The 25524-nt window shown below is 39.7% G+C and overlaps 2 protein-coding genes across 2 annotated transcripts; both read left to right on the forward strand.

The window, feature by feature from the left end:
* LOC116046677 (olfactory receptor 13C2-like) lies at positions 1 to 4178 on the forward strand. The gene is made up of 4 exons (XM_031295076.1): positions 1 to 70; positions 203 to 290; positions 1317 to 1959; positions 4170 to 4178. The coding sequence occupies exons 1-4, from the start codon at positions 1 to 3 to the stop codon at positions 4176 to 4178; spliced, it is 810 nt and encodes a 269-aa protein (XP_031150936.1).
* A 12697-nt stretch (positions 4179 to 16875) lies between these two features.
* On the forward strand, positions 16876 to 17802 carry LOC116046678 (olfactory receptor 6N2-like). The gene has a single exon (XM_031295077.1). The coding sequence runs from the start codon at positions 16876 to 16878 to the stop codon at positions 17800 to 17802; it is 927 nt and encodes a 308-aa protein (XP_031150937.1).
* Positions 17803 to 25524: the final 7722 nt, after the last annotated feature.

The raw sequence follows: 25524 nt of genomic DNA on the forward strand, positions 1-25524 counted from the left end.
ATGGAACCGACTGAAGGCGCGTTCAGCGCTGGCAGCTCCAGTGTCGGGCGGCCAGAGGCCCGAGCTGCAGGTCAGAGCAGGCCATGCGTCGATTCAGGCAGGCAACATCCTCAGGAACTGCAGTCATGTGTGAGTAACTTGCTGAAAGAAAATAGCGCAGCCAGGTTGCTACCTTTGTACCTGCGTGTATCCGCCTGTGCAGCAAGCTTGACAGGAATGAGTGTGAGAGAGAGTTTGTCCTCCAAAGAGAGACATCAGATGCTTCCACCACAAGACAAGGCCGAGAAAAGGTGAAGTGGACGTGTGCCAGTTGTGCTCTCTGCCTGAAATGACAACTGAGCAGCAGAGAGAAGACAGGTTTAAAACAGGGATGTCGTGCTAGATTGGCTCGGGAAATTCATGGCTGCTTCTGATTGGTTAAAAGAAAAGTGAACACCTCTAACAGCTGTTCAGTTTTAGAAGAGAGAGAAAAGTGATGAATTTAGAAGTCTTCCTGAAGGAATTTACGCTGTGCTTCATATGGTGATGCTAGCTATAGAGTGACTTAAGAGAGCCAGCGGCGTTAGAACACAGCAGTGAGTTAGAGAAATAAAACATTTTCTCCATTTTATCACTAGAAATGCAGCTATAGTAAGCATCTATTACTAACGTTATCCACATTAATATTTAGATGCAACAAATAATATCCAGCTACATAAAAGCCTAAAAGTTGGAAGGTAGAACAAAATTACAAAGAGTCGTTGCTGTGAAGATGATACACTGTCTCGTCATGTCGTATTGGTGTAAACTGGCAGTTTTCGAACATTGCAGACTGGTGCGTTGCAAGTTAGTTGCAAGTTTCAACTCATCATGTCGAAAATCTTTGATCCGAACAGGGCTTAAGAGTGCAATTCTTAATATGACAAGGTCATGTAATCTGAGCAAACAAAATTTAACAACATGAGTTCAGGCCTCCTGAGTTTGATGAAGTTGTTTACATGTTAGTAGTTTTCCCTTTGGAGAGATTAATGAGATCCATGGAGGTTGATGCAGTCTGATAAAAACCTCAAATAGGTCATAGATCCAATTCTGTGTTTGCCGGGCCAAACCAGTACGTATCAAGGTCAGGTACTGATCACTAAATAAGACTATCTTAGGTTATATGAGACTTCTAGTAATTGACCTGTTTTATTCATTAACATTTAGTTTTAAAAAATCTTAATGGATAATGCATTAAATGTAACATATATAACTTTTGATGGGCATGTGGAACTGCACAAATACAGATATCTTTATTTTGTGATTATGTTTACAGCATATGTTCTTATAATTTGCAGTAATTCCACTATTGTGGGCACCATAGTGATGAACAAAGCCCTCCATGAACCTATGTACATTTTCATTGCAGCTTTGTTAATCAACTCTGTTCTTTACAGCACTGTTATCTATCCAAAGCTTTTGATTGACTTTTTATCTGAAAAACAGATCATATCTTATTCAGCCTGTATTTTTCAGTGGTTTATATATTACACTCTAGGTATTTCAGAATTCTTCCTGTTGTCAGTCATGTCTTATGACAGATATGTGTCTATATGTAAACCTCTGCAATATCCAACTATCATGACAAAAAAAACAGTTTATATGTTCCTGATTTTAGCTTGGATTCTACCAGCTTGTCAGATGTCAGTGGGACCGTTGCTGATTGCTAATGAAAAACTCTGTTACTTTATCTTGAAAGGAATAACTTGCAACAGCACAGTTCAAAAGCTTCAGTGTGTGACTTCAACAGTGGCGAATATATATGGCTTGATTCTTTTTGTAGAATCTGTACCTCTTCCTGTACTCTTCATACTTTTTACATACACCAGGATACTTATAATAATCTATCGAAGTAGTAGAGAAGTCAGAAGAAAAGCTGCACAGACCTGTTTACCCCACCTGTTGGTTCTAATCAACTTTTCCTGTTTGAGTGCATATGATGTACTTCTATCTCGACTGGAAATAAATGTTCCCAAAACTGTACGTTTAATTATGTCTTTACAAATTATTTTGTGTCATCCTCTTTTTAATCCGATCATATATGGATTGAAAATGAAAGAAATTTACAAACACCTGAAGAGAATGTTCTGTCCAGACAAATTAAACTAATATATTCACATATTTACCCGTGTAAACTAATTACAACTTAATAATAATGCAAAGATTATTGAATGGTATTTAATGTAATGATTTTTAATATACATTTTAAACATAATTAAAAAGCAATGTTACCTTTAACAATTTGATGTCAAATAGTTTTCACTTTGACTTTTGTGATTACATTTTCAGATAAAAACATACTGGATCTTTAAGTTTGTTTTAAATTTGTTGTTTTGTTGTTGTTAAAATAGAACTTTTTTACCAGTATTGAAAATTCGGTAACACTATACTTGAAGGTGACATGACACTGTCATAAACACGACATTGTCATGACACATGAACCCTAACCTAACCATAACTTGTCATGACAAAACCGAATGACACTTACTAAAAGAAGTGTTATGTCATGAACGTTTATGACTTGTTTATAATGTTTATAACACATTAATGACAGTGTCATGTCACTCTTATCTAGATACCTTCAAGTAAAGTGGAACCGGAAATTCTATCTATATCATTTATTTTTCTTATAAATATATTTATTTATATTGTCTCCTGATAAAGTTCCAAATCAACAGTTTTAAATGCAAGAGTGCATACCTTTGTGAGTTTTCTGTTTAACTTTTGTTTAGTGTCTAAATTGCCAATATATTGTATGTAAAGGCTTAGTAGTATACAATGTTTTTAAGTTTCATTGTGGAAAAATTAAAACATAAAATTATTATTAGCACTACTTGTAGACTATGCCTCATGACAAACAAGAAAACTAGCACTGCAAGGTTTCTGACAGCCTTAGTTGGGTAGATCATAAATTGCAGAACTGATTTTGGATTTATGGAACTGTATATATTCTGCACCTGCTGCATTTGTGACAAAAACCATAGGTAAAAAGCCTCTTTAGCGAAGATCAAGGAAGACCAATAAAGCTTAACTGTTGGGCCAGAGTCTGCATTAAAACTCATACATTTGTCAGACAGAAATTAAATTAATTTGACAACAGTGGACCAACCCTAAAATGGATGTAAATGCTATATTTATAGATAAGTGCCCGCAAATTTTGGCCTTGCGTTTGGATTGTAAGAATGTTCCCAGGATGTTTAGCGATACAGAGTAGAGAGTATGTTAAACCTGCAGCCACGATCAAGGTGTGTCCACAATCCAAGGAAATCTGCAAGGTCAGAAAGCATAAGACATTGGGGAAGAAGCTATATAAGTTATTAACATTGGTTAATGGGACATGGGACTGAAGAGGAGCTTGGTAGCTGAAGGCTCTGGCTCACATATTTTTGGAGATTTTAGGAACCAAAAGTAACTGCATTCTGGGAGTGAAGTCTTCTAGTAGGGCAATAGGGTACTATGAGCTCTTTAAGGCGTGATTGCGACTGACCATTAAGAGCTTTTTCGGTGAGGAAAAGGATTTGAAATTAAATTCTGGATTTTACAGGGAGCCAACCAACTGGAGAGTCCTAAGAGACTTAATAGAGCAACCTGATAAGGAATTACAATAGTCCAGCCTTGAACTAACAAATACACGGACTAATTTTCTGCATCTTTTTGAGACAGGATGTGTCTTTTTTGCAATGTTACGCAGGTGAAAACGACGTCTTAATAGATAACTGAGATTTCTTACGGTGGTGTTGGGGGCCAGTGCAACGCCATCCAGAGTAGCTATAACATTGTAACCTGTATTGATCCTCTGTACTTTATACTCAAGGAGACAACAGGATCCAACTCAACAATTTTTATTAATTCTTCTTCTAAAGGCATATAATTGTCAGTAGAGCGCTGTCCTAGAGCGCCACCAGGTGGCCATAACATCTCTCCCTTTTAGATGAAATGTTAACTTGTGAAACTAAGGAAAACATTGTACTTTACTGTAGCCATTTTTCTTCTATTTACTCATTAAGTCAACTAAATCTGAACATGGCTTTTTAAGACCCATTTACTTTTCAACCAGGCAATTAGGAATTTTCTTTTAACATAAGTTTACAAGTTTCTCGTCCTATGTAATGTATGTGCATGTTCAGTGTATTAAATGTCCTGTCTTTCAGGAGCCTTAGACGGCCTTCCTTACCTAGTCAGTCTCATGTCACTCGGTGCCAGAGGCACTGGCACTGGTAACGGTACCTCCCTCAGGTGTAAGCAGTTGCGCCACCTGATGAAGCACTCTAAAATGCCAAGAAAATGTCTGAAGATAGCTCACAGAAACAAATTAATTGAAATTTCTGAAATATTAATGCTGTGTCAGAAACACATCTGGACTCAACATTTGAGGATGCATCTTTGAATATACAGGATACTGCATTATAAGGAGGAATATAAATGCATTTGGTGGAGGAGTTGCATTTTTTATTCAGGATCACATACCAATTAAAATTAGAAATGATTTAATGCACTATGGCTGCAAATACAACTGCCACATTTGAAGCCCATGCTGATTGGCTGCTGTTATAGACCACCAAGTGTGAATAGTGAATATCTAAATAAAATATGTGAAATGCTACAAAATGGGTGTGATGACAGTTATGAAATCTATTTTATGGGAGATCTGAATATAGATTGGAATGCATTAGGTTGTTCAATGAAAATATGTCTGCCTTCATGCTGTTGTTAGAAGAGCAAAAGTGCCGAAGCCTGGACCTAAAGTAATACAAAAGAGATCACATAAATGGTTTGATCAGGCCAGATTTAGAAATGATGTAAAAGAGGTATGTTGGTCAGATGTATTACTGAAAACAAATCCTGATGAATCACTGAAAAATGTTATTGATATTTTAATGCCTATAGTTGAAAAGCATGCTCCAGTGAAGAAATTTATGGTCAGAAGTGTCAGTAAACCATGGTTAGATAAGGAGTTAAAGGAATATATGGTGGAACATGATTTAGCAAAATTAACAGCAATAAGATCTGGTTATCAATCAGACTGGCAAATCTACCATAAACTAAGAAACTTTCTAACTTATTTAAATAGAAAGAAAAGAAAATGTATTATAAAGCCAGGATTAATGATATTAAAAATTATAGTAAAAGATTATGGAATACGCTAAATAGCTTAATGGGAAAAGGCTTAAAAACAAACTCCATCTTTTTTGGAGATTCATGGAAATTTAATGATTTAAGAAATAATATGACAAAAATAGAGAATGAGATGTCTTATTTATTAATAAAAGAGAAAATCATGAGAGGCAAATATTGTAATTTCAAATTTGCTAGAGTAAATATTAATAAAGTAGAAAATATGTTGCAAACTTGTAAAGATAAACCGTGGTGTGGACGGCCCTGATGGTAAACTTCTTAAATTGGTTGCAGACCTAATTGCCCCGTTATCTGTCATATTATAAACCAAAGTTTAAGTGAATGTCTATGCCCTCAGGAATGGAAAATTGCTAAAATCATTCCACTGCCTAATAATGTAAGGTTACCATTATCGGGGTGAAATAGTCGTCCTATAATAGTCGTCCTTACAAGTGTGTTGAGTAAAATTATGGAGAGTATAGTATGTGAGCAGATTATAGAATATTTTTCTTTGAATGACTTAACAACTGATTGTCAACATGCTCATAGGGACACTCAACAGCTACCGCTCTAACTCATTTGACTGATGACTGGCTGAGAGATATTGAACAAAAGAAACTAGTAGGTGCTATTATGCTGGATTTTACAGCAGCATTTTATATCCTTGATCATAATTTACTGTTGAAAAAACTTGAATGTTATGGTTTCTCTCAGTCAGCAATGTTATGGATGAAGAGTTATTTAACAAATAGGCAACAACTAGTCTTTTTTTAATGGTAGCTACTCAGATGTTGGAGAGGTTAGCTGTGGAGTTTTACAGGGGAGTTGTCTTGGGCCATTGTTATACACTATTTTCACAAATTATTTATCACTTGTTTTAAATAAGGTCAGTATATCGATGTATGCAGATGATTCAACTATTTATATGTCTTCATCTACATTTCATGAGTTAAACACCATCCTATCACAAGAGCTGCAATCGGTGGTTGAATGGATAAAGAACAATAAGCTAGTTCTTGTTTGTTTTCAAAGACGAAAAGCATGATGTTCAGTTCAAATTATACTCTTCATAATCAACCTGAGTTAAAGCTTTGCATACATGATGTATCTGTTGAACAGGTCCATGAGACCAAACTTTTGGAGTTATTTTAGATAGCAAATTATCATGGACAAAACATAAATAACATGGTTGTTAAGATGGGAAGTGGTGTTTCTGTTGTTAAAAGATCCATCCATCCATCCATCCATCTTCGTCCACTTATCCGGTGTCGGGTCGCGGGGGTAGCAGCTCCAGCAGGGGACCCCAAACTTCCCTTTCCCGAGCCACATTAACCAGCTCCGACTGGGGGATCCCGAGGCATTCCCAGGCCAGGTTGGAGATATAATCCCTCCACCTAGTCCTGGGTCTTCCCCGAGGCCTCCTCCCAGCTGGACGTGCCTGGAACACCTCCCTAGGGAGGCGCCCAGGGGGCATCCTTACCAGATGCCCAAACCACCTCAACTGGCTCCTTTCGACGCGAAGGAGCAGCGGCTCTACTTCGAGCTCCTCACGGATGACTGAGCTTCTTACCCTATCTCTAAGGGAGACGCCAGCCACCCTCCTGAGGAAACCCATTTCGGCCGCTTGTACCCTGGATCTCGTTCTTTCGGTCATGACCCATCCTTCATGACCATAGGTGAGGGTAGGAACGAAAACTGACCGGTAGATCGAGAGCTTTGCCTTCTGGCTCAGCTCTCTTTTCATCACAACGGTGCGATAAATTGAATGTAATACCGCACCCGCTGCGCCGATTCTCCGACCAATCTCCCGCTCCATTGTCCCCCCACTCGCGAACAAGACACCAAGGTATTTGAACTCCTTCACTTGGGGTAAGGACCTCTCCGGGAACCATCACCTTATTGTGGTGGAGAGGTTTGTGTGTCCCTATGAACCTGAGGGCTGTGTTGTCTGGAGTTGTGTGCTCCTGGTAGGGTCTCCCAAGGCAAAGTGGTCTCAGGGGAGGGGCCAGACAAAGAATGGTTCAAAAACCCCCATGAAAAAACGAGGTAGAGATGGAGTGACCCTGCCCGGAGGAAGCCCGGGGCCCCTGTCTGGAGCCAGGCCCAGATGGAGGGCTCATCAGCGAGCGTCTGGTGGCCGGGTTTGCCACGGAGCCCGGCCGGGCACAGCCCGAAAAAGCTACGTGGCATCCATCTCTCCAACCCATGGGCCCACCACCTGTGGGAGGAACCGCTGGGGTCGGGTGCCCTGCCACATGGGTGGCAGTGAAGGTCAGGTGCCTCGACGGACCAGACCCGGGCAGCAGACGCTGGCTCTGGGGACGTGGAACGTCACCTCTCTGTGGGGGAAGGAGCCGGAACTTGTGCGGGAGGTGGAGCGCTACCGGTTAGATCTGGCGGGGCTTACCTCTACGCACAGTCTCGGTTCTGGAACCATACTCCTGTTGTTAAAAGATGTGCACCATATTTGTAAGAAAAGCTCAATCAAAGTAGTAGTTAAAGCTTTAATGTTGTCTAATCTTGACTATTGTTCAATAGTATGGTCTAATGCAATTCAAGAAAAAATAACTAAATTGCAAATGGAGCAAAATAGAGCCGCATGTATAACGCTTAGGTGTGGATATCGGACAAATGTTACAATGCACAAATGTTTAGGTTGGTTATTTGTAAGAAATAGACTATTATATTCATTATGTGTTTTTTTTTTTAGGAATATTATTGTTTCAAAGAAACCATCTATTTTCTATAATAAATTACCTTTCAGTTTAGATATACATGACTATGCGACTAGACATGCCACAAGAGGTAACTTTACTTTACCAAAAGCAAAGACAAATACTGTTGAACGCATGTGTTATGGGTCAGCTCTGTTTTCCCTGTCCCTGCCTGTTTTCCTCTTCCCTTTTTCCCTGTGTTTGTTGTCTATGTCTGTCTCCACCTGAGGCCTGTAATACGAAGCGAGATTTGTCGTTAACGAGGTAACTTCAGGTTCAACCCAGGATTTTCTGTACTACGAAGGTGGATCACTTGTTATCGGGTTCAATCGCCGTGGTAACTTATGCTGAACACCTAACCTGAGGCCTGTACTACGAAGCGAGATCAATTGAATTCAATTTTAGTTATAGTATCAAATCATAACAAGAGTTATATCGAGACACTTTACAGATAGAGTAGGTCTAGACCACACTCTATAATTTACAAAGCCCCAACAATTCCAATAGTTCCCCCAAGAGTAAGCATTAGCAGTGGCTATTGCGACAGTGGCGAGGAAAAACTCCCTTTTAGGAAGAAACCTCGGCAGACCCAGACTCTTGGTGGGCAGTGTCTGACGGTTGGGGTTATGATGGTACGGGATGTAGCGTGGCACAGCAGAGCATGGGTGGACGCGGTGGACGCGGCAGGACGTAGCCGGACATTGCAGGGAATCGCAGAGCGTAGCAGGGTGTAGCAGGTCCATAGCGACAGCTGCACTCAAGACCCAGATCTTGGTGTCACCCTAATCCGAGGCGATGTTCTGGGCGAAGAAGAAACATAAGGACTCCGGGGAGTAAACTCCCCAGAGCTAGGTTAGTAACAAGCACTTCTGGGACAGGATGTGCATAAAAGGAAACAAAAGAAAAGAGCATGTCATAAGAAGGAAGGAACTTCCTCGGCAGTATAGAATTATAATAGCATAACTAGGAGAGGCACTATATTATTGATTATACGATAGGTAAATCTGATGACTGTAAAGAGAAGCAGAGAAAAGCAGGGGTGCTGTGTCTGTAGCTATACACCCTGTCCCGCCGGTCTAGGTGTTCACTGCAACTCCTCCCTCCCTAACTATAAGCTTTATCAAAGAGGAGAGTTTTCAGTTTAGTCTTAAATGTATCAATAGTGTCTGCCCCCCGAACCCAGATTGGGAGCTGGTTCCACAGGAGAGGAGCCTGATAGCTGAAGGCTCTGCCTCCCATTCTACTTTTAGAGACTCTAGGAACCACAAGTAACTCTGCATTCTGGGAGCGTAGTGCTCTAGTGGGACAATAAGGTACTAAGAGGTCTTTAAGATATGAAGGAGCTTGACCATTTAGAGCTTTATAGGTCAGAAGAAGGATTTTAAATTCAATCCTGGATTTTACAGGAAGCCAATGGAGAGAAGCTAATACAGGAGAAATATGATCTCTTTTCTTAGTTCTTGTCAGAACACGTGCTGCAGCATTCTGGATCAGCTGGAGAGTCCTAAGGGACTTATTTGAGCATCCTGATAATAAGGAATTACAATAGTCCAGCCTGGAAGTAACGAATGCATGGACTAGTTTTTCAGCATCGTTTTGAGACAGGATGTTCCTAATTTTAGCAATGTTACGAAGGTGAAAAAAGGCTGTTCTAGAGGTTTATTTTAGATGGGCATTGAAGGATATATCCTGATCAAAAATAACTCCTAGATTTCTGACAGTAGTGCTGGAGGCCAGGGCAATACCATCCAGAGTAATTATATCTTCGGCTAATGAGGTTCGTAGGTGTTTCGGGCCCAGCACAATAACTTCGGTTTTGTTTGAGTTTAACATCAGGAAATTGTAGGCCATCCATGATTTTATATCTTTAATGCATGCTTGAAGTTTAGCTAACTGGCTGGTTTCGTCTGGCTTGATTGACAGATATAATTGGGTGTCATCCGCATAACAGTGAAAGTTAATTAAGTGTTTCCTAATAATATTGCCTAGAGGAAGCATATATAAGGAGAATAGAAGTGGTCCAAGCACTGAGCCTTGAGGAACGCCATGGTTAATTTTAGCGTAATTGGAGGGTTTATTGTTAACATTAACAAATTGCGATCGATCAGAGAAGTAGTACTTAAACCAGCTTAGTGCGATTCCTTTAATGCCAACTAAATGTTCCAGTCTCTGTAACAGGATGGTATGGTCAATAGTATCGAATGCAGCACTAAGATCTAATAAGACAAGTACGGAAACAAGTCCTTTGTCTGAAGCACTTAGAAGGTCGTTAGTAATTTTCACCAGTGCCGTCTCTGTGCTATGATGCTTTCTAAATCCTGATGTTTATAGGATAAAAGCAATCTAAGTATATGTCAGGTCTAGTCGTTCTTTCTAGCAGTCTGTCAGTTAAAGGTGACCCATTAGAGGTTGAGGGCAAGAGGTGATGAATAGTATCTCTAATTGTTATAATTTTATCGTTAAAGAAACTCATGAAGTCATCACTACTCAGAGCTATAGGGATAGATGGCTCAATAGAGCTGTGGCTATCTGTCAGCCTGGCTACAGTGCTGAAAAGAAACCTTGGGTTGTTCTTATTTTCTTCTATTAGTGATGAATAATAGTCTGATCTGGCCTTTCTTAGGGTCTTCCTATAGGTTTTCAGACTGTCTTGCCAATCTAAACGAGATTCTTCCGGTTTGGTGGAACGCCATTTACTTTCAAGTTTGCGCGAGATTTGCTTTAATTTACGAGTTTGGGAGTTATACCAAGGTGCTAGTTTCCTTTGCTTCATCGTCTTATTTTTAAGGGGAGCAACAAAGTCTAAAGTAGTCCGTAGGCAGGCCGTAGCACCGTCTACAAAATTATCAATTTGAGAGGTACTAAAGTTTACATAAAGATCCTCTGTTATATTACGGCACGGTAATGAGTTTAGTGCTGTTGGAATATCTTCCTTAAATTTAGCTATAGCACTGTCAGATAGGCTTCTAGTGTAGAAGTTTTTATCTAATTTTGTATAGTCGGGTAGTAAGAATTCGAAAATTATTAAGAAGTGGTCTGATAATAAAGGATTTTGCGGGAATACTATTACGTCTTCAATTTTGATGCCATATGCCAGCACAAGGTCAAGGGTGTGGTTAAAACAGTGCGTGGCCTCATGCACACTCTGACTGAAACCAATTGAATCTAGCAGTGAGTTGAAAGCAGTACTAAGGCTATTGCTGTCAACGTCCAAATGGATATTAAAATCACCTACAATAAGTACTTTGTCTGATTTTAGGACTACACATGATAAAAACTCTGAGAATTCCGATAAAAATTCAGAATATGGACCTGGTGCTCGGTAGACAACAACAAATATAATAGGCTGTACTGTTTTCCATGTTGGATGCTGAAGATTAAGAACGAGACTTTCAAAAGTGTTATTATTTAGTTTAGGTTTAGGATTAATTAACAGGTTTGAGTCAAATATGGCTGCAACTCCCCCTCCTCGGCATGAGCTTCTAGGAATTTGAGTATTAATATGAGTGGATTCATTTAGACTGACATACTCTTCATGGCCCAGCCATGTTTCAGTAAGACAGAATAGCTCAATTTGATTATCAGATATAAATTTGTTTACTAGTATTGCTTTAGAAGACAGAGATCTGATATTTAGTAGACCGCATCTAATTTTCCTATCCTGTTCTATCATTACAGTGGTAGTTGTAATTCCAATTAGGTTGTTAAGTATTGCCCCTCTTTTGGTTACCTGTGATTTAACTGATCTGAGTCGAGTTACAGACACTGTCTCGTTTTTTTGGGGCAGGTTGTGGCTGACGTGAACTGGAAATAAATTGACTATGTTTGCAGTCAACTTCTTATTACTTAGGGGATTCAACACTGTGTATGGTCTATTGTTGATTATAGCTGTAATAGTACTAGTACTACATGTTACCCTGCAGAAAACATTTTCAGATTCATTCACTTGTAAAGTGCCATTAGGATCAATACCTGGGGGGCATGAATCTGTGATATTTTCAACAGAATGTCAATACTTAACTTTCAGTGTGGTCGTTATGTTGTCAGATAGCAGCCTGGCTTCATGTCGGTTTGAGTGGAGACCATCATGTTTCAGCAGGCTGGGCCTTTCCCAGAACAAGTTGAAGTTGTCGACATAGGGAATGCCCAGGGAAGCGCAGTGGGGTTTCAGCCAGGTGTGGAGCCAGAACAGTCTGGACCATCTTTCAGCACCCTTTCTGTAGGTAGGTAGAGGCCCAGAGATGACGATCCGTTTTCCTGTGCCCATCAGGGTGGTGATGAGAGTGGTGAAGTCTTTTCGGAGTGCTGTCGACCGTCTCTCTCTGTTGTCGTTTGTACCCACATGCACAATGATGTTGTCGACCTTAGCGTGGCAGGCGAGGATGCTGGGAAGTTTGTGCTGGATGTCACGGACCTTGGCACCAGGGAAGCAGTAGACCTTGGACGGACCGCTAGGTGTAGGGGGAATGTAGAGGTCCCTGACCATGGAGCTTCCGATGACCAGCGTGGAAGTTGTTGGGTCCGAAGGGGGGCGCCCCCACTGTGTGGATGGGCCAGGATGAGCGCCGTGGGGACGAGGCAGAGAAGGGTTTCCGCAGAGCAGAGGGAACTCCTCATCGTTCATCAGAATGGTGAAGCGATTTTCTAGTCGTATAGGTTGGGCTGGGCCTGTGCGTTGTCCTGACTGCCTGCTGTGGTGCTTGCTTATACGCCATGGCTCAGGCTGGTGTGGAGTGGAGCTGGTCAGCAGAGTTGACTTGGTTCTCGGCAGAAGCCGAGGAGAGACGACAGGGACAGAGGTTGTATTAGTGCGTGGTGGGGTGAGAGTAGTGCAGGGCAGAGTGGAATCAAGTGTGTGTGAGGGGAACTTTCAATGATAATGGTGTCAAGGAACTGTTCATTCACCTTGATCTGGTGGAGAGTCGCTATTCTGGCTTCAAGTTCCACTATCTTCTGGCTGAACAGGAGGCACGAGTCGCAGCCAGGTGTACAGCTGAGGGGGGGCATCGTGTAGCTTACTAGTTTAGCTAGTAGCAACGTTGACGGAGGCCCTCTCCAAAACCGATCCCTCTTCACTTGCACTTCACAAGTCAACACTTGCGGATGCTCCTGCTTGTGTTAGCAAGCTGTGGATACTCCGTTACTGAAGGTGTGTCCGTCCGCCAGTACTGTAAACCCATGATGTGATGTAGAAGATCAACATGTCCTGGACTTCTTTCAGTTACACGGCTTCACCTAACCCTAACAACCGCGGTCCCGCATAAGCTGTGTCACGACGGTGGTTAACAACTAGTTCAGTCAACCCAGGTTTTTCCAATCTAGAGACGCGCGCGTTCACATAAAAGAGACGGTGTTTGCACAGCACGATCAATCACAAACATCTAACAGAGCTGCATATTTTAAACAAGAAGAGCAAACTATAATTCTACATAAATATGAAGACCACAGACACGGTTTTGCAGGCAAAACGCAGGAAGGAAAGCTGGCAAAAAAAACGACGCTGTTATGCGTAAATCACAACGCTTAGCTTATCAATATCCAGTAGTGTAGTCTACATGATAGTAAGATCCAGGATTTCCATATACTCACTTAAAAATGCCCAATGACACGTAACAACATACTTTCCATTATATGTTTGATATATTTGTAATTGTCATCTGTGCTTTTTTCTTCACATAGGCTCAATGGAGGTATTTCACCATAAATTGGTGCATAAAAGTATCGGAATGCAGGAAATTAAGTCGTTGATGCTTAAAACTTTCCTGGGGGAGGACACCCAGACCCCCCACTATGATATGCCCCCCTCCTCCCCCAAAGGCAGATTCTGGACAATATACAGTACAGTACACCCACTACAATACATTAGACTAAACTGGTCACTTCCCCATCAGTCAGGCACAAGATATATAATTACACTTTTGCTTTCCATAAACTGTCGTTGCTTTAGGCTTTTATTTCAATTGCAACCCCGGCAGTGGTACACGATCGTGAGAGAAAATAAAAAAACATAAAAACATAATTTAAACCGATGTGTGCATTGGCAACACACGGCTCAAGAAGCCAACAAGTAGCCTATACGTAATCCCTCCGCTGAAAATCTATATCTTTCATAAAAATACCAATATCAGGAAATGTTAACGGGGTTGTCGGTCTCTAAATGTTTTAACTTTTATGAGCGCACCTCTCTCTCTCTCTCCGCGCACCGAGCTCCTGCTGATCTTCTAAGAACGGTGACGCCGTTATCAATCGAGTATTGATTGGTCAGTAGGCGGTGCTTTTACACCAGTTGATCTCTAATCTCCAACATAACCTGCTCCCGACCAGGTTAGGTGTTCAGCATAAGTTACCACGGCGATTGAACCCAGTAACAAGTGATCCACCGTCGTAGTACAGAAAACCCTGGGTTGAACCTGAAGTTAGCTCGTTAACGCCAGATCTCGCTTCGTAGTACAGGCCTCCGCTGTGGCGAGTGTCTCAAAGAGGATTTAGGTCAAGGGGCGTGGCCACTCTCTCCTGCTCTGTTCCAGCCAGCTGCAGCACATTCCACTAATCAACCAGCAGTTATCAACCCGGGCTGTTCACCTCTCCAGCTCCAGTTCGTTACAACATTACCAGTGGTAACTTGGCTCTGCAAATCTAACTAGTGATACCGCTCCTAGTCTCTCTGCATTCTAGCTTTTGTTGTTACTTCATTGTGCCTCAGTTAACCTTTATCTCCTCTGTTTAGATCCCGTTCTGAACCTGCTGTCTTCCTGCCGCTCCCCTGCTGTGACCTGATCACCTGCTGCCTGCTCACCTCGTCACTCAAGCTCTCTTCGCCGCTAGCCTCTTCACTCGACTCTCATCACCACCCTCCGTCGAGTCTCAGCCTGCCTGGCCACACACCTGTCCGTTAACCTCCAGCTCCAGTCCCAACTGAAGCTACTCAACCCTAAAAAATTCCTCTCTGCTCTATCTCAGTTGTTAAAAAACGCTTGAACTACTTCTCTGTATCTGTGTGCTCTGTATCTGAGTCATGTATAGAGCAATGCAAGAATTGAATGTTTTACCTGAACAAATAACACAAGAAAGCAGTGAAAGGAGATTTAAAAGTTTAGTTAAAACATAACTATTGATTCAAGAAGTTGAGTAAACAAAACAACAGTGGTTGAGTTTTAACAATATATGTATGTTTGTTCAATTGTGAGATGTGTCCAGAGAGGAGGAAAGACATGTTATAGCATGATAGTATGTGGATATGCCTGTCTTAAAAATGTGTTCAACCTAAATGGAAGGAATGCCAGATGACTATGATTATTGCATTGCCACACTTCCAAGTGAGTTGTAAAGGACCTCAGGAGCTAATGAGGATCCTAAATAAACAAACTCCCATCTTCTCCATCCGGTCTAGCTCCTCTTTGACTTTTGACCGGAGTGGAATGGCCACACGGCATGGTGCAGAGAGGGCATAGGGTTTTACAGTGTCTTTAAGCTTAATTTTGTGTTCACCTTCAAGTTTATCTAAACTTGAGAATACATCTGGGTAGGTTGAGCGGAAGTGTGTCTCAGCATCATCTATGCTATGGAGCTGAGGAATCATGTGCAGTCTTCAAATGGCTGGAAAGCCTAACAAGGGTGTAGTCAGGTCCTTCACAATGAAAACCTCTATCTTTGTGTCCCCTCTCTGAATAACCGCATCCAGCTTTCTTTTAACATCCAGGGGTTGGCTGACAGGTCCCAGTAATGGTGTGCGAGGGGCTGAGGGGCTGCCATATACCACCATGTATTGTTCCTCTGTACTTTATACTCAAGGAGACAGCAGTCAGGATACAACTCAACAACTTTTATTCATTCTACTTCTACCTACATACAGGCATATCATTGTCAGTAGAGTGCCGTCCTAGACCGCCGCCTGGTGGCCTCAACCAGCCATTACAGGGCCAAGTACAATAACTTCAGTTTTGGCTGAGTTTAACATCAGGAAATTGTACACACCATGGTACACACCATGACTAACTTTAACATGCATGGAGGATTCCTTGTCAACAAGAATAAACTTAGATCATGAACACACCAAAGTCAGAAGAACGAATTCCCAACTCAGGAAAGGGTACCATCAGAGGAGCATGTGAATGCACCATTGGCCTTTCCAGAGGTCTTTGCTCTAAAGCTCAGTTCAGACCAAAGATTTGTGACAAGACAGAACCTTATTAGAACATTGCAGTGGTCTGAACCGGCCCGTCTCAGCTCAACTCAAGCCAGCTGATGGTGTCGCTGCAACTCAGCTGGTCACGTCTCCAGAGGCTGGTTTTAGGAAGTAAGGGACGTCAATTGTTTCAACGAGTGCCCGCGAGCACGGTATATGGTGATGCTAGCTAGAGAGTGATGTAAGAGAGCCAGCGGCGTTAGAACACAGCAGTGAGTTAGAGAAATAAAACATTTTATCCATTTTATCACTAGAAATGCAGCTGTAGTAAGCATCTCACTATTACTAACGTTATCCCAATTCATATTTAGATGCAACAAATAATATCCAACTACATAAAAGCCTAAAAGTTGGAAGATAGAACAAAAGTACAAATAGTCGTTGCTATGAAGATGATAAACTGTCTCGTCATGTCATATTGGTGTAAACTGGCAGGTTTTAGAATATTGCAGACTGGTTCGTTGCAAGTAGTTGCAAGTTTCAACTCATCACGTTGAAAATCTTTAATCCGAACAGGGCTTAAGAGTGCAATTCTTAATATGACAGAGTCATGTAATCTGAAAACAAACAAAGTTTAACAACATGAGGTCAGGCCTCCAGAGTTTGATCAAGTTGTTTACATGTTAGTAGCTTTCCCTTTGGAGAGATTAATGAGATCCATGGAGGTTGATGCAGTCTGATAGAAAACTCAAACAGATCACAGATCCAATTCTGTGTTTGCCGGGCCAAACCAGTATGTATCAAGGTCAGGTACTGATCACTAAATAAGACAATCTCAGGTTATATGAGACTTCTAGTAATTTACCTGTTTTATTCATTAACATTTTGTTTTAGACAATCTTAATGGACAATGAATTAAATCTAACATATTTAACTTTTGATGGGCATGTGGAACTGCACAAATACAGATATCTTTATTTTGTGATCATGTTTACAGCATATATTCTAATAATTTGCAGTAATTCCACTATTGTGGGCATCATAGTGATTAACAAATCCCTCCATGAACCTATGTACATTTTCATTACAGCTTTGTTAATCAACTCTGTTCTTTTCAGCACGGCTATCTATCCAAAGCTTTTGATTGACTTTTTATCTGAAAAACAGATCATATCTTATTCAGCCTGTCTCTTTCAGTGGTTTATGTATTACACTCTAGGCTGTTCAGAATTCTTCCTGTTGTCAGTCATGTCTTATGACAGATATGTGTCTATATGTAAACCTCTGCAATATCCAACTATCATGAGAAAAAAAACTGTTAAAATGTTCCTGATTTTAGCTTGGATTCTGCCTGCTTGTCAGTTTTCAGTTGGACCGTTACTGATTGCAAATGAAAAGCTCTGTTACTTTATTTTAAAAGGGATAATTTGCAACAGCACTATTCAGAAACTTCAATGTGTGAGTTCAACAGTGCTGAATATATATGGCTTGATTCTTTTTGTAGGATCTGTACCTCTCCCTGTACTTTTCATACTTTTTACATACACCAGGATACTTATAATAATCTATCGAAGTAGTAGAGAAGTCAGGAGAAAAGCTGCACAGACCTGTTTACCCCACCTGTTGGTTCTGATCAACTTTTCCTGTTTGGGTACATATGATGTACTTCTAAGTCGACTGGAAACAAATGTTTCCAAAACTGTACGTTTAATAATGTCTTTACAAATTATTTTGTATCATCCTCTCTTTAATCCGATCATATATGGATTGAAAATGAAAGAAATTTATAAACACCTCAAGAGATTTTTCCGTCAAGACAAATTAAACTAATATATTCAAAGATTTACCTGTGTACACTAATTACAACTTAATAATAATGTAAAGATTATTGAAAGGTATTAATTCAATTATTTATTTTTAATATATTTAATATACATTTTAAACATAAGTAAAAAGCATTGTTAGCTTTAACAATTTGATGTCAAATATTTTTCACTTTGCATTTTGTGATTACATTTTCAGATAAAAACATACTGAATTTTTAAGTTTGTTTCCGCAGTAAAATAGAACTTTGTTACCAGTATTGAAAATTCTGTCTATATCATATATCCTCCTGGTAAAGTTCCAAGACATTTAAATCAACAGCTTTAAATGCAAGAGTGCATACCTTTGTGAGTTTTCTGTTTAACTTTTGTTTAGTGTCTAAGTTGGCAATATATTGTATGTAAAGGGTTAGTAGTATAAAAAGATTTTTAGTTTTATTGTGGAAAAATAAAAACATGAAAAAGAAACCATATTATTGTTGCTGTCATTTTTTTCATTATTATTAGCATTATTTGTAGACTATGCCTCATGACAAACAAGAAAACTAGAACTGGAAGGTTTCTAACATCCTTAGTTGGGTAGATCATGAACTGCAGAACTGATTTTGGATTTATGGAACTGTATATATTCTGCACCAGCTGCATTTGTGACAAAGACCATAGGTAAAAAGCCTCTTTAGCGAAGATTAAGGAAGGCCAAAAAGGCTTAACTGTTGCGCCAGAGTCTGCATTAAGACTCATACATTTGTCAGACAGAAATTAAATTAATTTGACAACAGTGGACCAAAACTAAAATGGATATAAATGCTATATTTATATATAAGTCTTGTTAGCATTCTGCCTGCAAATTTTAGCCTTGTGTTTGGATTGTAAGAATGTTCTGAGGATGTTTAGCGATGCAGAGTAGAGAGTATCTTAAACCTACAGCCACGATCAAGTTGTGTCCACAATCAAAGACAATCTGCAAGGTGAGAAAGCTCAAAGACTTTGTGGAAGAAGCTAAGTTATTAACATGCGTTAATGGGACATGAATGCACACAGATGGAGTAAGAGAGGAGCAGAGTGTGTCATAGGAAGTCCGCTTGCAGTCTTTAACTATAGCAGCATAAATAAGGGCTGTTTCAAGGCAAACCTGAGCCAGTCCTAACTACTGATACGATTTATCAAAGAAGAGAATTTTAAGGTTACTCTTAAATGTGGAGACGGTGTCTGCCTTGCGAACCAAAACTAGGAGCAGGTTCCACTGAAGAGGAGCTTGGTAGCTGAAGGCTCTGGCTTGCATAACATTTTTTGAGACTTTAGGAACCAAAAGTAACTCTGCATTCTGGGAGTGAAGTCTTCTAGTAGGGCAATAGGGTACTATAAGCTCTTTAAGACATGATGGTGACCGACCATGAAGAGCTTTGTCAGTGAGGAAAAGTATTTTAAATTCAATTCTGGATTTTACAGGGAGCCAGCCAACTGGAGAGTCCTAAGGGACTATTTGGAGCAACCTGATAATAAGGAATTACAATAGTCCAGCCTCAAACTGACAAATACATGGACTAGTTTTCTGCATCTTTTTGAGACGGGATGTGTCTTTTTGCAATGTTACGCAGGTGGAAAAGAAGGTGTCGTCAGCTTCACCAATCTGTTTGTTTTAAATAAATGTTGGTAAAAAATAGACTTACATTAGCAGAAATGCAATTCATTTTAGTTTTATTTTGTCTTTGTGCATAGAGGAAGTGTGTTATTGTTCCTTGAAGATCACTTTTCAACCCCCCTGGCCAACAGTAAAACCATCCATCTGAGGACAACCGTGTTCATTACAACAAATTATCTTTCAGATATAATAATAATTTGTACTTTATTACAATTAATTACAAATTTGTTTCCACTGTTGTTAGAACACACTACTATACACAGACCTGAAATACACAAACAGGCTCAGGTCCTATACATGCACAAATGGAAAGATGTCAGAGTGGGGGGGTTGCAACTGCTGGACAGGCATCCTGAGCAGCTGGGGATTCGGTGCCTTGCTCAAGAGCACATTGGCAGTGCCCAGGAGGTGATAGATAGTTAGATAGATAGCTTTTATTGTCATTCAACTGTACATACAGAGTGCACATATGAATGAAATGTCATTCCACTGACTCAAAAATACTGTATTTTCACTAAAAACAAAGTTTGAAAATAAATAAATACAAATGCTACAAAGTGTTGTTTTTAAAAATGACATTAAAAAGAATAAAAAAGGAGTTTGAAAGCAGCATTAATGTTGTAAACTGGCACCTGTCCAGCTACCAGTCCACACTCCGCACTTTGGTCCATACAGGCACTGGAACCAGCAACCCTCCTGTTCCCAACCCAACTTCCCATGGACTGAGCTATTGCCCCCCAACTATATGAAGATATGCACTTTGTTATATAACTGTGAAGTCAAATATAGGTCTAATTTGTAAGTATTTTATCAGAGATTTGAAATGGGGAAAAGGGCAATCAGTGCGAGCACGTCCAATTCATCAGAGCACAATAAAAATAGCACCACTTACAGAATTGTGATGAATATGACATTATTTAGCAGAATACGATGGATATGAGCAAATGGCAGAATCAATGAAAATGTTGTAATTAGCCAAAAACTATGACTATGAAGCCATTGTCACAACACAAAGAATAAATAGCAAGTAGTGGATAAGCATGAATATGACAGCATATTAAAATTCTATGGATATTAACAACTTATCAGAATGAAATGAATATGAGCAATTGTCACAAATCAACTGTTGAACTGTTACTTTGTCCAGTTTATTTTTGCGAGGCGAATAGAACAGGCAGCTACGTGCAGAGTCTGACCATGCTGTATTTGTAAAATGCTTTTAAAAATTAACTAGTTCTATTATATCTGTTGACCATGCACAAAGCCATCTTGGAAATGTTGTCATGGAAACACAAATTGACAAACTGTCACATGACCGCTACCAGTATGTTCCATCAGTGTCACTTAGGGGCTTCATGAGTCAAAATCAAGGATAAAGCTGAATGAGGAACTTTCCAGAACATTTAAAGAGTGTGTGACATGTGTACTGTCATATAAAAAGAAGTGAAAACATGATCTAAGATACACATTACAAAATTTATGTATCTGGAATTGTTGATTTGTAATGTGCATTATCCATCAAGCTGAATGGACTCTTAGTAGTAAAACAGATTTTATTCTGGTCCATAGACTGAAATATGCTTCTTCCTGTGAGAGAAATGACACTATATCCAGGAATGTATGTAAGACATATGAAACTTTCAAGAAACCACTGAAAATGAAGCAAAATGCTATATTCAATTAGTTCACATGCTGTTGACAACTTTCCCTGCTGTTCCTGCATAATCTGTTAATATGGGACCGCCCTCGGGACCCTTGACACCCACAGTATTTGAATTGCTGTTTCTGGCTGGCAGGGTACCTACTTATGCACCCCAATTAATGTTGTTAATTAATTAATTAATTAATTAATTAGTGTTGTGTTAACAGAGTCTGTAAAATAATTACTTTTACAGACACAAATCCTCATATTAAATACCTTTCAAGGATCACAGAAATCCTCACATCCATCTTAACATTACGTATTACTATACAAAATACTGAATGTACATTCCGGATTAGTATTTAATACAATGGCCAATTTTGCAGAACAATCCCTTCAGGTGTAACCTAAATAAATCCTCACATTAAATACCTTCAAGGATCAAAATATCACATCAAGCATTATTATGACACAAGACACTGACCTGGTACTCAATACATTAGACCCTTTTGCAGAAGAACCTCTTCAGGTGTTTATGAATTTCTTTCATTTTCAGTCTCTTTATGATTGGATTGAAGAGGGGATGATAGAAAATATCTTGTAAAGACATTATTAAATGTACAGTTTTGGGGAAATCAGTTTCCAGTCGAGTTAGAAGTACATCATATCCACTCAAACAAGAAAATGTTCATCAGAACCAACAGGTGGGGTAAACAGGTCTGTGCAGCTTTTTTCCTGACTTCTCTATGACTTTGATAGGTTATTATAAATATCTTGGCGAATTTAAAAGTATGAAGTATCATCTGTGTGCATCCATGTCCCAGAAATGCTTGTTACTAACTTAGCTCTGGGGAGCTTATTCCCCGGGTTAGGGTTAGTCCTTATGTTTTTTCGGCCAGCAGTTTTCCTTGGATTAGGGTGGCACCTAAATCATGGTTGCAGCTGTCACCGTGGGTCTGTCCCAGGTTTCTCCCTCAAAGGGAGTTTTTCCTCACCACTGTCACACTAAATGCTTGCTCTTGGGGGAATTACTGGAATTGTAAATTATAGAGTGTGGTCTAGACCTACTCTGTAAAGAGTCTTGAGATAACTCTTGTTATGATTTTATACTATAAATACAATTGAATTGAATTGAAAGAGCAAGGTAAAATGCTTACAAAATCAATCAGGTCATACATATTCAGCACTGGTGAACTCAAACAGTTAAGTGTCTGAACTGTGCTGTTGCAAATTATTCCTTTCCAAACAAAGTTATACAATTGTCTGATAGCACTCAGTAATATTGCCACTGAAACCTGACAAGCAGGTAGAATCCAAGCTAAAATCAGGAACATATTAACAGTTGTTTTTCTCATGATAGTTGGATATTTCAGAGGTTTACATATAGACACATATCTGTCATAGGCCATGACTGACAACAGGAAGAATTCTGAAATGGATAGAGTGTAATATATAAACCACTGAAAGAGACATGCTGAATAAAATATGATCTGTTTTTCAGATAAAAAGTCAATCAAAAGCTTTGGATAGATCGCACTGCTAAAAAGAACAGAGTTGATTAACAAAGCTGCAATGAAAATGTACTTTGGCTCATGGAGGGATTTGTGATTCACTATGATGCCCACAATAGTGTAATTACTGCAAATTATTAGAATATATGCTGTAAACATGATCGCTAAAGTAGGATCTGTATTTGTGCACGTCCACATGCCCATCAAAAGTTATATATGTTACGTTCAATTTAGTATCCATTAAGATTGTCTGAAACAAAATGTTAATGAATAGAACAGGTATATCACTAGAAGTCTCGTATAACCCAGTAATGTTTTTTCAGTCATCAGTGTTACGGCTGCCGTCGGCACCCTCATGTGTGTTTAATTGAGTGTGACATGTGAGATGCAAAGCAGGCTGTGTCATCCCATGCTGAGGATTTGATGGACAAAGGAAGTCCCGCCCAGTTCCTGGAGGAGGAAGCGGATTGGTGCGGCATGCCACCACTGACCGGCCAATTGAGGAAGGCTGCCTCCAGTTTAAAAAGCCTGATTGATTGCAGCTGAGGGCAGCGGGGGACTTGGGCGGCCAGAGTAGTCACTGGATAAGCCTGAGGGGAGGAGAAACGCGGAAGGTTTGAATCGGAATTTGTTTGTAGTCCCTGACAGAACTAATACTAACTGTACTGTGTAATGATTGTTTGGATAGTAATGAGATGGCATGGGAAGAAGTTAGGACAAAACAGTGTAGGCCAAGATCGGATAGTGGATCTGATTCTACAGACACCGTTAAAAAGAAAAGTAGACCTGAAAGAAAAGGAACTAAGAATAAGGTACAGCAGTCAATTAAAGACATGTGGAAAGTGGTTGTTGTATTTGAGCAAAAGGGAGGGCCACACTTACACCCGATCCATATCACCAAAGCAATTGAGGAAGAAATAGGGAAAATTAAGCATGCACGATTCATGGGAAATGGGAGGCTAATGATTTTTGCAGCGTCTGAGGATCAAAGGGAGATGATCTTAAAGAAAGATACATTGAATAAGGTCAAAATAACGTTGCACATTCCGGGAATAATGTCAAGACAGAGAGGAGTTATAACTGGAATTCCAATTTCAGTTTCTATTGATGAAATTAAAGATACTCTGAAAGGGGGTGAGATTGTTGATGCAAAGAGATTGACTAAAGGAAAAGAGAAAATAGAAAGCATGTCTATATTGCTGTGGTTTAAGAATGCCATGCCTTCGAAAGTTCAAATGGGCTACATGTGCTATCCAGTAAGGGAGTACATTCCACATCCAATGAGATGTTTTAAATGTCAGAGGTTTGGACATCCACTTACATTGGATACTCTTATGGACTATCAAAGGAAAAAGGCGGTGGCTAGGAAAGTTATCAAAGAAGCTAAAAAAGAATCTTGGAGACAATTTTGTTCAACAATTGGAAGAGAAACTACGCTGAATAAGATGTGGATGATGGTTAAAAAGATGATAGGTAAATATTCCCACATATTCCTGTCCTAATTGAAGGACAAAATGAAGCAATATCAGATGTGGACAAAGCCAATTTACTTGGAGACAAATTTGCAGAGATTCATAGAGGTAATCATTTGGATGAGTGTTTTAAGAAAAAAAAGGAAGATATTCTGAATGCAATAGACACTTCCATAAATTACAGAAGACTGTGACCGGGAAAAGGGTTACTTTGCTGAGTTTAAACCGAAGGGAAGAAGTGGTCTATAACAGACTTAGATTAGGTCACACAGGACTGAATGCTACCTTACAAATAGTAGGAAATGGTAATGGTTTATGCATAGAATGCCAAGACAAAGAAGATGTGGAACATGTACTTTTTGTATGCGAGAAATATAATGATAGTAGAATAAACTGGCAGAAAATGGAAGGAGAGAATGCAATACATGATATACTTGAAGAACAGGGTATTACAAGGGAGAGACTTGAAGCATTATTTATTTTTCTTCATAATACTGGTTGAATGAAAAGAATATAAGGTTGCCTTTTTTTTTTATTTTTTTTTTTTTGAATTAATTCAAGTCTAGACTCTATGAAGTTCATGGTATTACACACTCCTGTACAGTTGGTGGCGGTATAATACAAAAGTAGTAATCTGCCAAAAACAAAGAAGAAGAAGAAGAAGAAGCTGAGGGCAGCTGCCAGACCAGATTTGTTTGTGAGAGTGAGGAAGTGGGCTAAGGCTTGAGTTTTAAAAACCGATGCCATCTTTGCTTTAACAGGTTCAGTCACATTAGGTTCAGGGGTGCTGTGAGTATTGTGTTTTGTTTTTCAAAGTACCCTATAACAAGATGCCACCATCAACAGGTCTTTTTTTTTTTTTTGCATTTTTCGATTTTTGCCAAAGAAGGACTAGCCACAAAATCATCCAGTGAAAACTTCATAATTCCCCCCACACACCAAAAAACTGCCAACCAAATACTCACCAACCGAACAAAACCCGGAAACAAAGCGCGACAAGAAGACGGAATGAGCCCCCATTTATGTTACGCCCCAGTCTAGGGGTGCCTAGGACGCAACATAAAAAGGCCCCATCTTCCCCGTCTCCCAAGTAGCCACAAACAATTAGGAGGTTAGGTATCAACAAACTTATTTATTTTACAGAGAACGAAACAATATATACATAACATATGTTCGTTTAAGGCTTCAGGGTGGCCTACCACCAAAATAACAAACAAAACAATTCTGACTGGGAGATAAGACTAACCTAACAAACAAAAGGGCAAAACAAATTACAAAAGACTTATCTCCCTAACTAACAAAAACAGGAGAAAACAAGATTAGAGGTCCACCCTTACTAAACAAACCAAAAACAATATCTAATCTAAAGCAACGTTACACAAAGCAAAAGCGTTGCCGGTTGGGAGATGAGGAGGACGAGGAATGCTTGCTGCCCCCCCGATGGCCGCCATCTTGGCTCCTT

Source organism: Sander lucioperca, chromosome 8 (assembly GCF_008315115.2).
Source record: "Sander lucioperca isolate FBNREF2018 chromosome 8, SLUC_FBN_1.2, whole genome shotgun sequence".
Classification (NCBI taxonomy): Eukaryota; Metazoa; Chordata; class Actinopteri; order Perciformes; family Percidae; genus Sander; species Sander lucioperca.